Raw genomic sequence first — 15,885 nt, forward strand, 5'->3', positions numbered from 1 at the left:
CAGAGGACGTGGGCTCAATCCCTGATCCAGGAAGATCCCACAGGCTGCGGAGCAACTAGGCCCGTGCGCCACAACTACTGCGCTCTGGAGCCTGGGAACCGCAACTACCGAGCTCTCACCCTGCAACGAGAAGTCACTGCAATGAGAAGCCCACTCATCGCAACTAGAGAGTAGCTCCCACTCACTGTAACTAGAGAAAAGCCCGAGTAGCAGCTAAGACAGAGAAGGCAATGGCACCTCACTCCAGTACTCTTGCCTGGAAAACCCCAGGGACGGAGGGGCCTGGTAGGCTGCAGTCCATGGGGTCGCTAGGAGTCGGACACGACTGAGCGACTTCATTTTCACTTTTCACTTTCATGCATTGGAGAAGCAAATGGCAACCCACTCCAGCGTTCTTGCCTGGAGAATCCCAGGGACGGGGGAGACTGGTGGGCTGCCGTCTATGGGGTCGCACAGAGTCGGACACGACTGAAAAGACTTAGCAGCAGCAGCAGCAACTAAGACCCGGGATGGCCTAAATAAATAAAATTTTTTAAAAATTCAGGAATTGTAAAATTGTTCAGTAAGGTGACTAGATGTAACAGTGTTTTACACTTGTAATAGAAACTTATTGGAAAAGTCCCAGACATAATGATATCACACTAGGAAATATGTAGGAATAAATATAGCCAGACAATGACAAGAGACGTAGAAAGAAAGTTTTAAAGGTTCTCTGCAGTATATAAACAGAAGCTTGAATAAAGGGCAGTACATATAATGTTCCTAATAGGAAACATCATTCTTATAAATATCTTTCTCTTCAAATTAACTTTTAAATCATATGCAATTTAGGTAAAAATTTAAAACAAAATTTCTGAGAAAGGAAATAAGTCAAATTGATAAATAGGCATAAATATATAAGATTAGAAGCATAATATAGAAGATTATCCAAAATTATTTTTGAAAGAGAAATGAGGGTAGGTATACTATATCATCCAAAAGGAAATCCTAAAGGAAATCAACCCTGAATATTCAATTGGAAAGACTGATGCTGAAGCTCCAATACTTTGGCCACCTGATGTCAAGAACTGACTCATTGGAAAAGACCCTGATGCTGGGAATTGAGGGCAGGAGGAGGAGGAGAAGGGAACAACAGAGGATGAGATGGTTGGATGGCATCATTGACTCAGTGGACATGAGTTTGAGGAAACTGCAGGAGACAGTGAAGGACCGGGAAGCCTGGTGTGCTGCAGTTCACGGGGTTAAGAAGAGTCTGACACAATGGAGAGACTAAACAACAACAACACTGTATCTTGTTAAAACACACGATTATAAAGTCATAGCAATTAAAACATTGTGGGGAAACAACCAAAAACCAGAGCTATATTGAAAGGGTGTGTGTTAAGTCGCTTAGTCGTGTCCGACTCTTTGAGACCCCATGGACCTCAGCCCACCAGGCTCCTTGGTCCATGGGATTTCCCAGGCAAGGATACTGGAGTGGGGTGCCATTTCCTTCTCCAGAGGATCTTCCCAACCCAGGGATTGAACCTGGGTCTCCTGTACTGCAGGCACATTCTTTACCATCTGAGCTACCAGGGAAGCCTGGTATTGAAAGAATTTCATGTAAAATAAAGGTACCTTTAAAACCAGTAAGAAAAGGCTTAGTTTTCACATAAATTTCTACCTTCATGTTATAGTGGAAGCTCTGGCATCAGGCACACAGAATGAATCCTTGTCTGTCCCTGACTCACTGCGTGACCTTGGACAAGTGACTTAAGGCAGCTTCTTAGGGTGTAAAATGGGAAATGCCAATTGGACTCTCCCAGAGAGTTACTGTAAGGATTAGATAAGGCAATTCAATCAGGTAAAGCACTCCACAAAGTGCAAAGAAAGGGCTCAGGAAACCTTAAGGACTATTATTAAATGATAATGGTGAGCACTAGCTAATGTTTGGAGATAAAACCATATCACTCTGAGGTCAAAACAGATGAATTAAAGATTTAAGAGTAAAATGTCAAGTCATAAATATTCTTGAAGAAAACACAGGACTTGTCTTTGCTTAAAGATGTCACATTTTCTCTATTGGTGATACACACTTTCCGTTATCACTAGCCTGCCTCAGTCAAGAGTGCAATTAAAATATTCGATATTGTTGTTTAGCATTCTAAGGGTAACTTCTGGAATACCTGATCATAAACCATTAATAAATTTTAGATAGCCATGCTCCATAAAGAGCCTGGAGAGGGTGGGAACGTGAGGAAGAACTCTGTACTCAGTGTGAACACCGTGTTTCATCCTCTGTTGACACAAAGGGACTGTCTTCAGTAGGTGTTATTTACCTTCCTTCAAGCACATCACAAGCACTACAGTCCTTGACTAAAATGAGTCACGCTGAAGTAAAACCTAGGCTGGAAGAAGGGCAGGGGAGGAGCTGTCTCTCACAGAACATTCTACTTCAGAGCCCAGTACCACCCTCCGCTCTGATCACGCCCTCACCTGTCTGCAGAATGAACGAAGACTCACCACTATACCACCAACACGAGGCTGTGGAAGAAATGAACTAGTCTCATCCTGACTCCGAGGAACCAGTTATTTCTCTCAGCATTTGATTTAGTTGTAAAATCAGTGAGTGTTCTGAATGTAACTACATATGTGACTGGGTGAGGTAATTAAGTGAGAACTTTCAACCTTATCATCATATTCATTACAGCTCAGACGAAAAGGAAATTCCATGCATAGTCACCTTTTTATTCCCCACTAAGATATAACAATGTTCTTGGGGCAGGGGAGAAGACATGAAAATGTTATTTAACTCTTGCCTTATTCTTCTCTCACAGTAGATTGAGGGGAAAGCAAGAAAGATGAGGGAGGCTTCACTCGGGCTTCAGTACCACAGAGCTGGGCTTGAACCCGGCTTCATGCAGAGCCGAAGGGGGACTGTCTGAAAGGTTTTCAGCTTCTAGATTCTCTCATTTACAAAACAGGCCACCATTGCCTGCAGTAGATCGTGATGATTAGCACATTAAATAATGAAACAGAGCATCTAGCCCACAGCAGACACTCACCCAAAACATTCTTTCTGCTCTCCCTCATGTCTCATGCTGCTTCTCCTCACCTTCCCACCTTCTTTCCCACCCTCTGAAAAAAATTTCTCAAAATGTCTTTTTTTTCTTTTGTATAAATAGATCAAGGCCTTAACCGAGTAAATTTCAGCCTTAGGAGAAATTTTAGGAAATGTGAAAAACAATTCTATATGAATCAAAACTATCTGTGGTCATTTGAAAATACAGTGGAACAAAAGAAGAAAATATCAATCACCCATTTTACCCTGGAGAAGGCAATGGCACCCCACTCCAGTACTCTTGCCTGGAAAATCCCATGGACAGAGGAGCCTGGTAGGCTGCAGTCCATGGGGTCGCGAAGAGTCGGACAAGACTGAGCAACTTCACTTTCACTGGAGAAGGGAAAGTGGCAACTTTCACTCCTTTTCATTGGAGAAGGGAAGTGGCAACCCACCCCAGTGTTCTTGCCTGGAGAATCCCAGGGACGGGGGAGCCTGGTGGGCTGCCATCTATGGGGTTGCACAGAGTCGGATACAACTGAAGCGACTTAGCAGCAGCAGCATTTTACCCTGGTTCAGAGAGAAACATCTGATTTCTGGTAAATGTACTTTCAGCAGCTTTCCTTCTTTTAAACAAAAATGGAATCACAGTCTATTTCTATTGCCAACCTGCCTTTCCACTGTAACAGTATTTTGTGAAAATCTCCCACGTCGTCAACTGTTTTTCTTCATCATTAAAAAATGACACATAGCATTCCATGTTAAGTTACTGATGTTATCTTAATTTTCCCACTATTTTAAACAATGCTGTGATAGTCTCTGTGGTCAAATCTATCGACGCGCACGATCATTTCCTTAGGGTAAGCTTCTGCAAAAAGAACTGTTGGGTCAAAGAGTGTGCAAAAGTAAAACTGATAAAAGTGACCAGACTGCCTTCCAAAAAAGACTCAATCACTTTCCTCCCGTCAGTGTTTTTCCTTTGCAAACTCCCCAGTTCAGTTCTAACTTGATTTTTCAAAATCACTCCAACTGAAAAACCACTAACCCTGTTGAGTCTGAACTGCTGTCCTTCTCCCAAACTACATTGGAGCGTTTGACCAACAGTGAGATTTCTCATAATACAAAGCGGATGTCACACAAGGACCGAGCAGGAAACAAGATTTGCATGCTGCAGAGCGCCATGATCCTGAAAGGACTGGACTCTCAGCTTGAACTCAGAGCACGGCAGCTTCCGTCAGACACAGCTGCTCTGCTCAGGGACTAGAACGGATTACAATACACTGTGTTAGTGGGAGGGCTGGAGTTGTGAGAGGAAAAGGAAGGAGTTTCCCTTGAGCAAAACTCAGCCAGATTACCAGGAACTGGTAGGGCGGGGGAAAACAGGGAGACGCTGATCAGGGTACAAACTTCCAGGGATATGATAAGACAAATAGGTTCTGAGGATCAGGTGAACAGCGTGGCGATCACAGTTAATAATACTGTACGTTACACTTAAAAGTTGCTGAGAGAGTGGATCTTAGATGTTCCCACCACGCAAAAGAGATGGGAATTATGTGACCAAATGAAGGCATTAGCTAATGCCAGGGCAGTAATCATTCTGCAATATATCCATATATCAGCATATTATATACATTAACCTGCACAATTTAATGTCAATTATATCTCAATAAAGCTGGAAAAAAGAATGGTGCTGCCTTTTTATAGTCATATTTAAAGCCACATTTACAATCATTATTATGTATTTTTAAATTTTATGTTTAATTAGTTACAATACTGACCACCAACAATTCTCTTATACAATGACTTTTTCCTTCTTGAGGACTACATTTCGACATGCGTCTCGGAAAAGAACATCACTCCCGCACAGTAACTTTATTTTAAGAAAGGTATGACACAAAAGGTCTGTTTCCTGAGACCTTAGTATGTCTGAGGATGTCCTGTTATCTTTGAACCTGGAAAACAACTTTCACTTCACAATTCTGAAGAAGTTTAATTCCTCTGCTGTTCGCTGCTGTGGAGAAGTCTGTGCCTCTCCTCTTTGCTCCTTTGTAGGGAACATTTTGTTAAGGTTTTTATTTTTTCGCCTATTTAATTTTACCATTAATCCATAACCTGCAAATATTTGCCACAGTTTAAGTGCAGTTTTCCCAGTATTTCTGCTTAAATATAACAAGCTGTCCTGCAAAGAAATAGAGGGAAACAATAGAATAGCAAAGACTAGAGATCTCTTCAAGAAAATTAGAGATACCAAGGGAACACTTCATGCAAAGATGGGCCCAATAAAGGGCAGAAATGCTACGGCCCTAACAGACGCAGAAGATATTAAAAAGAGGTGGCAAGAATACACAGAAGAACTGTACAAAAAAGATCTTCATGACACAGATAATCACGATCATGTGATCACTCACCTAGAGCCAGACATCTTGGAATGTGAAGTCAACTGAGTCTTACGAAGTATCATTACGAACAAAGCTAGTGGAGGAGATAGACTTCCAGTTGAGCTATTTCAAATCCTGAAAGATGATGCTGGGAAAGTGCTGCACTCAATATGCCAGCAAATTTGGAAAACTCAGCAGTGGCCACAGGACTGGAAAAGGTCAGTTTTCATTCCAATCCCAAAGAAAGGCAATGCCAAAGAATGCTCAAACTACCACACAATTGCACTCATCTCACATACTACTAAAGTAGTGCTCAAAATGCTCCAAGCCAGGCTTCAACAGTACATGAACCATGAACTTTCAGATGTTCAAGTTGGTTTTAGAAAAGGAAGAAGAACCAGAGAGCAAATTGCCAACATCTGCTGGAGCATTGAAAAAGCAAGAGAGTTCTAGAAAAACATCTACTTCTGCTTTATTGACTATGCCAAAACCTTTGACTGTGTGGATCACAATAAACTGTGGAAAATTCTGAAAGAGATAGCAATACCAGACCACCTGACCTGCCTCTTGAGAAATCTGTATGCAGGTCAGGAAACAACAGTTAGAACTGGACATGGAACAACAGACTGGTTTCAAATAGGAAAAGGAGTATGTCAAGGCTGTATATTGTCACCCTGCTTATTTAACTTCTATGCAGAGTACATCATGAGAAACGTTGGGCTGGAGGAAGCACAAGCTGGAATCAAAACTGACGGGAGACATATCAATAACCTCAGATATGCAGGTCACTTTCACCCTTATGGCAGAAAGTAAAGAAGAATTAAAGAGCCTCTTGATGAAAGTGAAAGAGGAGAGTGAAAAAGTTGGCTTAAAGCTCAACATTCAGAAAACTAAGATCATGGCATCTGGTCCCATCACTTCGTGGTAAATAGATGGGGAAACAGTGGAAATAGTGGCTGATTTTATTTTGGGGGGCTCTAAAATCACTGCAGATGGTGACTGCAGCCATGAAATTAAGAGACACTTACTCCTTGGAAGGAAAGTTATGACCAACCTAGACAGCATATTAAAAAGCAGAGACATTACTTTGCTAACAAAGGTCCGTCTAGTCATTGGTTATGCTATGGTTTTTCCAGTGGTCATGTATGGATGTGAGAGTTGGACTGCAAAGAAAGCTGAGCACTGAAGAATTGATGCTTTTGAACTGTGGTGTTGGAGAAGACTCCTGAGAGTCCCTTGGACTGCAAGAAGATCCAACCAGCCCATCCTAAAGGAGATCAGTCCTGGGTGTTCACTGGAAGGACTGATGGTGAAGCTGAAACTCCAGTACTTTGGCCACCTGATGCAAAGAGCTGACTCATTGGAAAAGACTCTGATGATGGGTGGGATTGGGGGCAGGAGGAGAAGGGGACGACAGAAGATGAGATGGCTGGATGGCATCACTGACTCGATGGACATGAGTTTGGGTAAACTCCGGGAGTTGGTGTGGTTCATGGGGTCGCAAAGAGTTGGACACCACTGAGCGACTGGACTGAACTAAACTGTAAGTTTCCGCTCATGAAAGCACTCTTCCGGGGCATTCATCAGATTGGACCTGTTCACCACCTAGGCTTTCATGAGAAGACTTCACTTTAAACATTAGTCTGATTTCCTTGATGGCCCCAAGAAGCACAAACCCAATGATTTCCACCTTAATCATTTCAATTTATGTTATACCCTAGTCCTTCAAGTATCCTGCTTGATGTTAAAAAATTATGAATTAGGGTCTTGATATCCTTCCACATCAAAGTCCATTTTAACCCTTTAATTTGAACTCTAGAGTAGGAGAATGAACATTGATTTTGAACAGAAGAGTAATGCTACTGTATGTCTGTGGTTTGACCTACTTTAATGTATAGGAATTAACTGATCAAAACAGCACAGCTTTGGCTTTCTGAACTTGCAAAGTGAAGCAACGATAAATGACAGATGGGAAATCTTCACATGTATGGTTAAAAAATACCCCAAAGAAAAATAATCTGTATGAGGAAAAGTCTTAGGGTTGCCATCGTGAGAAATAACTCAGTAGTTGCTTACTTTCATTGTGTGGCAAACCCCAAAAATGTTTAACAAAGGAAAAGTGGAGAATTTCATTTCTTTTACTCTTGTTAAGTTTCTTTTGAACTCAGCAGAGAAAGTTACAGTTTGAAATGCTTTACACTTTACAGATTTATTGTTGAAAAGCTAAATTCATTCTTTATACTGCAGAGGTTTTCTCTAAATAAATCTTTATTGCTGTAACCACAAAACTAACCATACTCAAACCTAAGTGCTTTCTATTTGTCAAAATCACCTCCTAATTCTCTTAAAATATCTACTTTACCATTCAGGATTCTTACTAATCTTTTACATAAACACACTACAAAAACATAGTGATTTATTTTATTCCAATTTAGTCTTGCCTCCCATATTTATAAAACTTTTCTCTTTCAGGTCTTACATCTGTATATCTATGTTTCAGTTTGAAGAACTTCCCACTGAGACAGTATCCACATTTATAAAATTCCCATTCCTATCTTCATTTCCATAGAAGCAAAGATGTATACTCTTCTACTGTGAAGGAATAATGTATTCCTTTAATATAAGAGGATTTTGAGATATATTTAATTCATGCCACTCAATATATTTTGATACTGTGATATGGACCAAACATCTTTTGAAACATATGTAAATATTACTACTACTTGTGTCAAATATAACTGCAACAGCAAATTTTGAAAAATATACTAACATATTATTAAAATATAAAACTGTAAAAACATACTGTGTTCAAACAATTCCTTAAGGGTTTATATAAATAAACAGAATAACTGAGTAAGGAGCTCTATGTATCAGTAAATACCAGGGCAGGCACAGAAGAATTGAGCTCACTTACATCAGAAGCTTTTGTTGGGATGCTTGCCATGTGCTTGGTGCTACAGTAGGTGCTAGGTCTCCATTTATCTGATGCCATCTGCCTCAGGAAATTACTCCTATTTCCCCTCCTCAAAAACAAAGCATTTTTGGAGGTGGTTATCATCTTGTTACAGGCAATTCTCGTGATTCGGTCTTTCCATAACATCTTTTATCAGCATCTTAGCTCTTGTGTTCTTCTAAGTGGTAGGAGTAAGGAATTGCTATCCAAGGCTTACACGAGGCACAGATAAATCTAAAGAGCTAAAAATATTATTTTGTCAAAATATGCTTCCTTAAATCAAGTAGGTAATATTACAGACGTGGAAACAGACACCAACAGGAAGCAATCATTTTATATTGATGATAGAACTTTACATATGTTTAATGTTCTTTTTCTAAAGCCCTTGGGTTTGCTCTGTTATATTATTCAGTTCACTATAATTTTGTGACTGGTATTAAAAATAACTTTAAACTATGCGATGTGAAAAAAATGAAGAAAACAAAGCTCTTTTGTAATTTCTGTACTCAGAGAAAACAAGAATCAGCCTACCTTTACAGATCCTTCTAGTCCGTTTTTCTATAAACTCACTATCATTTGTCATCCATTAACTTTTTGTTTTGACTTTGTTTTCCCTGGATTGCGTCTTTTATTTGCATTCACCTTGCACCTTGAAGTAGCAATTTCCAGGCCTTTCACCTGATATTCAGGCCCCTCTAGACAAATCTACTTGGTACCTCTAAAATACCTCCAAACACATATTCACTATTTTCCTTCTTGAGTTTTCAAGTTTGCCAATTCTTGACTCTGTCCTTTTTCTCCCTCACATACTGGACCAAACAATGCGGTTTCTAGGAGCAAATTCTCTCCCTAGGGTTCTGTTTCTCCTCTGCCCCTGTCTCCAACCTGCCTTCAGGCTCACTTCCACCCACTGTCCTTTGGTTTATCCTCTTAAAACAGAGAGTTACAGAGTTCCCTCAACGGCTTCCACAGATACAGGATAAAATCCAAATCCTTAATGTGGCTAGGGCTTCCGTGGCGGCTCAGCGGTAAAGAATCTGCCTGCCTCTGCAGGAGACGCAGATTCAATCTCCGGGTTGGGAAGATCCCGAGGAGAAGGAAATGGCAACGCCCTCGAGAATTCTTTGCCTGGGAAATCCCGGACAGAGGAGCTTGGCAGGTCACAGTCCATGGGGTCGCAGAGAGGTGGACTGCTGCTGCTACTGCTAAGTCGCTTCAGTTGTGTCCGACTCTGTGCGACCCCAGAGACGGCAGCCCACCAGGCTCCCCCGCCCCTGGGATTCTCCAGGCAAGAACACTGGAGTGGGTTGCCATTTCCTTCTCCAAGGCATGAAAGTGAAAAGTGAAAGGGAAGTCACTCAGTCGTGTCCGACTCTTAGCGACCCCATGGACTGCAGCCCAACAGGCTCCTCTGTCCCTGGGATTTTCCAGGCCAGAGCACTGGAGTGGGGTGCCATGGACTAAACAACAACAACAAATGTGGCTTACAAGGTCCTCCCATGTTAGCATCTCTCCTCCCCAGACTGGTGCCATCAAAAGGACTTAAACCGGAATTACCTTTGACTTGAGTCTAAGCTCCACCTAGTGGTACAAGACAACATTTCTGGGTGGAAATCCAGGGAATATGCCAGGTCCACCCCGAGAGGTCAAGCAAACCTGCCAACACAGGCATCCAGCAGGTAGAGTAAGACGTGGAAAAGACAAGGAACCCTGGGACTCAGAGGCCAACCTAGCAGTGCTCTGTAAGCACTGGGTTCTCCTAAGGAAGTGCCTGAAACCTCCAAACCAGTTATTAGTGCCATTCTCCAAAGAAGATGAAAAGTTATAATGGCATCTCTTTAGTTCCTGTCACCAAATAAAATCACAGGATAATTCTGAGGCAACTATTTTTTTGTTGCCTATATCCTTCCAGAATTTTCATGAAAGTCCAAACAATCACAGTATTCATTCATTTGTGTATAGTTCATCCTCTCAATGCACATTTAAAGAGCACTTGTAAAGTAGATACTAACAAAGCTAATAATACAGGGTCTAATCCACACCAGTCTACAAACAGGAAAGAAGGTAAATAAATCCATGATGAGAATACAGAAGGGAAGTCTAACCTGTCCAGGGAAAGAGTGGGGTTTCTGCAAGAAATGATGACTGTGGTGACTGGTGAAGTCTAGTAAGAATTAAGTATGTAGACCTCTAGCTGATTCACGTTTACGTTAGACAGAAAACAACAAAGTTCTGTAAAGCCATTATCCTTCAATTAAAAAATAAATAAATGTTTAAAAAATTAAGTAAAGAGTAGAGTGAACGGTACTAAAGAGTCTCTTAATGAAGGTCAAAGTGAAAAAGCTGGCTTAAGACTCAACACTCAAAAAACTAAGATTGTGGCATCTGGTCCCATCACTTCATGGCAAATAAATAAGGAAACAGTGACAGACTTTATTTTCTTGGGCTCCAAAAATCGCTGCAGACAGTGACTGCAGCCCTGAAATTTAAAGACGCTTGCTCCTTGGAAGAAAAGCTATGACAAATCTAGACAGTATTAAAAAGCAGAGACATTAGTTTGCTGACAAAGGTCCATCTAGTCAAAGCTATGGTTTTTTGAGTGGTCATGTACGGATGTGAGAGTTGGACTTATATAAAAACGGCTGAGCAAAAAAGAATTGATGCTTTCGATCTGTGGTGTTGGAGAAGATTCTTGAGAGGCCCTTTGACTGCAAGATCAAACCAGTGAATCCTAAAGGAAATCAACCCTGAATATTCAATAGAAGGACTGATGCTGAAGCTGAAGCTGCAATACTTTGGCCACCTGATGCAAAGAGCCAACTCACTGGAAAAGACCCTGAAGCTGGGAAAGACTGAGGGCAGGAGGAGAAGGGGGCAACAGAGGATGCGATGGTTGGATGGCATCACCGACTCAATGGACATGAGTTTGAGCAAACTCCGGGAGTTGGTGATGGACAGGGAAGCCTGGTGTGCTGCAGTTCGTGGGGTAACAAAGAGTTGGACACAACTTAACAACTGAACAACAACAACAGAGTGAACGGTATTGCTTCAAACTGCTACGCACACAACAGAGTACAGCACGCTAAAAAGCTAGGCTAATGCATCAGCTGAAGTGAGTAGAGCATCATGCAAAGAGAGATCTCAATGGAAAGGACTCTGTCAGCTTCCTTCAGGGAAACTCTACGGAGCAAAATGTCTCGATTTTAAAATACTTTGTAAGCACCAGCATTTAAAGTAGGATGAGAAGAGAGTGTTTTAAACTGTGTGGCTGTAAAAACCACACATTTTCAAATGTCCAGTGTGTACACTGTAAAAGATGTGAGAAGCCATTTTGCTTACCCCTGTTTCTCTTTTTGAGATAATACTCAAATTTTAAGAGGGAGTTTATTAATCACACAGAAATCTTTTTCAAAACATTTACAGTTATAGCTTTTCATAAAATGCTGGATGGCTTCAGATTAAAAGCAGGCAGGTTTTCTGTAGCAGAAGGCCTCTGCCTCTGTCGAAGCAATGTTAGCAAAACCTCGCTTATAACCTTCCCATGGCAGCCCACCTATATCTTTGATGAGAACTAGCAGAAAGTTATATTAAATACACAGACCAGATCTGTCCCCCGGTAACTGGCATTAACTGGGACCAAGTCTGGGGCCCTGTGCACCAAGTGCCTGCTACCAGCCCAGGTTTCATATACTGGACTGCAGTTCATCCTTAGAGACCTCCTTAGTCTTCTGAGCCTCGCAGTCTTCGTACACCGTAATCTGCATCACACCAAGTTTCATCTCCTGGTTCCCTTTCTTTAGGGGGTTTCCCTGACGGCTCAGACGGTAAAGACTCTGCCTGCAATGCAGGAGACCTCTGAACATACTTCAGGCCTGCCTGTGACGGGATCAGCAGGCATGAGAAGCATGGTAAAGCAAAACAGGAGCATGACCTCCATCACGCTAGACAAGTCACAACTACAGACGCAACGATCATCCTCAGACACTGTATGACCCTGTGGATTCATCTTAAGAGGGCTCTTAACTACAACTTCCAAGTCATCATCGTCGTGGTCTTTTGTTTTCTTTTTAATTTAAGGATGCCAGGCCACGTCTCCTCCATTTCCTATTGCCTAGCTGATACCAAACTGTGCAGGCATTTCTACCAAGACTTCTATGGATATGTCTATAAACATTAAGAAAAATACTTCTCATACAGGGTAAGTGACCATTATTTAATAAATATTTATGAGCAGACACTGTTTTAGACACTGTGCTAGATGCTAGAAGATAAGATGAAATAAGACACATCAATCTTATTTAACTGTACTTCTCTTTATATAAGATTTTATCAATAAAACAAGGCCTGGCAGCACATAGAAGCTGCTCAATAAACTGTTACTACTGTATCAGGCTTCCCACCTGGCTCAATGCAGGAGCCTCAGAAGATGTAGGTGAGATCCCTGAGTTGGGAAGATCCCTTAGTGAAGGAAACGGCAACTCACGCCAGTATGTTTGCCTGGGAAATCCCATGGACAGAGGAGCTTGGTGGGCTGCAGTCCATGGGTTATGAAAAGTCAGACATGACTGAGCACCCGTGCAAGAGTAACAAATATTAAAGTCCTCAAGTTCCACCTCTCGCTCTCATGATTATTACAGAGCACATTATAATATTATATGGGCTTCCCTGGTAGATCAGATGGTAAAGAACCTGCCTGCAATGCAGGAGACCCAGGTTCGATCCCTGGGTTGAGAAGACACCCTGGAGAAGGGAACAGCAACCCACCCCAGTATTCTTGCTTGGAGAATGCCACGGACAGAGGAGCCTGGAGGGCTACAGTCCATGGGGTCGCAAAGAGTCAGACACGACTGAACAACTAACACTACACTACTATAACATGATATACTATTACCAGTAACAAATTATCATCTTTTAAAAATTACTACAGTTTTAAAATGAAAATACTGCCGAGTTGCCACCAATACTCACCAATACTATAATATCTCTTTAGTTCTGTGCGCCTGATCTCCTTTAACTGATTACTTTTTCTCTTCTTTTTCTCATCAGTAATGTACTCCTCTTCCACAGCAATGTTGCACTTGTCTTGCTCTAAAATGACTTTACTAGCATCTTCTTTTCCAGAATGAGTCCTTGCAGCCATAGCTGAGGCTGTCTCTGCATTCTGTTTGGCTTGCTTTTTCTTTTTCAATCTAAGGGTGAGAAGGAAAAAATAGGAAAAACATTAGAAAAATACTTTGCTAAGAGAAATTATATTAATTTCATGCTATTGGGCTTTGAGAAACTAATTAACTGATATTGAAAACATTTTATATTATTGAGTTTTTTCCATTTTTGTTTATTTTTATATATTATTGTTAATTATACTTTCCTCTTGTTTTTTGTTTTTTAATCACTTAAAAATTCTTTTATGGAGATCTGTGGCCTTTCCTCTGTTTTATGTCCTCAATATTTATATCTCAAAAACATCACTGGGAGATGCTTTAGACCTGAGGAAATACTAGATTCTTCTGCAGGCTATAAGACATTGGGTATGTTTTTTATCACAATGTACAGCTACTTTACTATCATGCCATGTTTAGTGTGTTACTTTTTAACTGTTTCTGGTCTCAAGGGTACCTTTAGCCTGATGAGCAAGCATATTTATGAAAAACAAATCCTTTATAATTGACTCACACACTGAATATAAAGGTTTGTCAAGGTGTGAGCTGGTTCAGGTTTGAGTAATTCTTTTCCTTTATACCTATGATAGTAATAAGAAAGAGCTGAACTTCTTGGGATAGACAATGCCATAATGACAATATCAACTTAGTATAATTACTAATATAAAAGCTGACTGATAACATTAACTTATTTGACATTTTCAACTTTTCACTCCTCAAAGATGTGTAAAAGGTTTACCATAATCCACTGAAATCCAGTAACTCAAAATATTTTCCAGTTGATGTATCATTCTGATTAACTGACATATCATTCTGTACTCGCTAGTCCTTAAGAATGTTTTTACCTCCCAGAATGTAAAGAGTGATGGCCTGGGCCTCCACTGTATGAGACAGGCTGGTCATATATGAACATTTTTTAAATTGGGATCCTTTTCCCCTCTTCTATCTAGGCACAGTCAGCTTTTTCACACACATGTCTACCTCCTTTACTCCCTTGCACATCTATAAAATTTGATGTTGGGCAATGGATGAGGAAATGTTTTGGGAAGAAAAGGAGATAACTAGGATCAGAAAGGGACAAAGTTTGATTTTATGTTGCTTTGCTCTGTAATGTTGGCCAAATCAATTTAAAAGTTAAAGTCACTGAGGCTTGGCTTTCTAATGCAATATTTTATCAGGATCAATTGAAATAATATGTCAACAATAGAACACACACACACAGTAGTATATACCCCAATACAATCATAGGATGACATGAGAACTAAGGATGGCATCGTATACAACACACTTAGCTTTCGAGATAACAGTCTCATGTTCCAACAAATATTTCAACTAGGCTGTCATTCATTCAACACTGAGCAGGCAAGTTCTTATAGTTTCACTGGCTAATAAAAAAGTATATGGCATATGAGAAAGGACAGCTAGAAAAAAAAATCATAGATGGATATACTCCCCATCTCTGAGTTTAGCTCTCTCTTTAGGTTTACTTGTTAAAAAACAAACAAGAATACAATCTAAACAAAATGGGAAACTCATAAAAAAGGAATTATACCCAATAAACACATTTTTATTTTGTACCCTCACATTTTAAACTGCTTTTTTTCAGGTAAAACAGTATGTAGCTCTTTGCAAAGGTGAGTCAGATAATGCTCCTAATAAAACAATTTCTTAATCAAGATTTCTGTGTGAGGCTGAAATTAATATACAGTGGTGGCTTCCCTGGTGGTTCAGTGGTAACAGAATCGACCTGCCAATGCAGGAGATGAAGGTTCAATCGCTGGATTGGGAAGATCTCCTGGAGAAGGAAATGGCAGTTCACTCCAGTATTCTTGCCTGGAGAATGCCATGGACACAGGGGCCTGGTGCGTTACAGTCCAAGGGGTCACAAAGAGCTGGACATGACTCAGCACGCATGCACAACCTAGGTATCACACAGAGATCAGTTCTTTGTTTAGGGAGGTCTATACAGATAGCTGATCTCCGTATCCAGAAGGACATGCTAATCTTGTTCTGATGTACTGGCTTAGCAAAAACATGCCTGAGATGAATGTTACTGCCCACTTCCTAAAATGATTCCTTCCGGGGAGGAGAGAAAAGAGATTTCCAAAATTAGTTCTTAGCAGCCTGAGATAGTTGCTGCTTCTTAATCTTCTGAATTTTGCCACTGTAAGTTGATCTAAATGTCCTCATTTCACTGTTCCCATTATAATTAAACTCACTCAGATCCAGGGCACATGTTTTGATGAACAGCGGCACTGTTTGGGGACATCTCATTAGAGACTGTTTTTCACAGGTGGAAATAACAAAATGGGATACATTGTTTCATTCACTTTCCCCCTTTTCCACACAGACCTT

The 15,885-nt window shown here is 40.7% G+C and overlaps 1 protein-coding gene across 4 annotated transcripts in view; it reads right to left on the reverse strand.

Annotated features, from left to right (window-relative positions):
* Window positions 1–15,885, reverse strand: part of NCOA7 (nuclear receptor coactivator 7) — a 157,165-nt gene that overhangs the window by 66,367 nt on the left and 74,913 nt on the right. For all 4 annotated transcript variants that reach the window (XM_005684484.3, XM_018052951.1, XM_018052949.1 and 1 more), the window contains one exon: window positions 13,340–13,560. In XM_005684484.3, coding sequence (XP_005684541.2) covers window positions 13,340–13,560 — 221 coding nt within the window. The remainder of the gene's footprint in view (window positions 1–13,339; window positions 13,561–15,885) is intronic.

Source organism: Capra hircus, chromosome 9, assembly GCF_001704415.2.
Source record: "Capra hircus breed San Clemente chromosome 9, ASM170441v1, whole genome shotgun sequence".
NCBI classification, from domain to species: Eukaryota; Metazoa; Chordata; class Mammalia; order Artiodactyla; family Bovidae; genus Capra; species Capra hircus.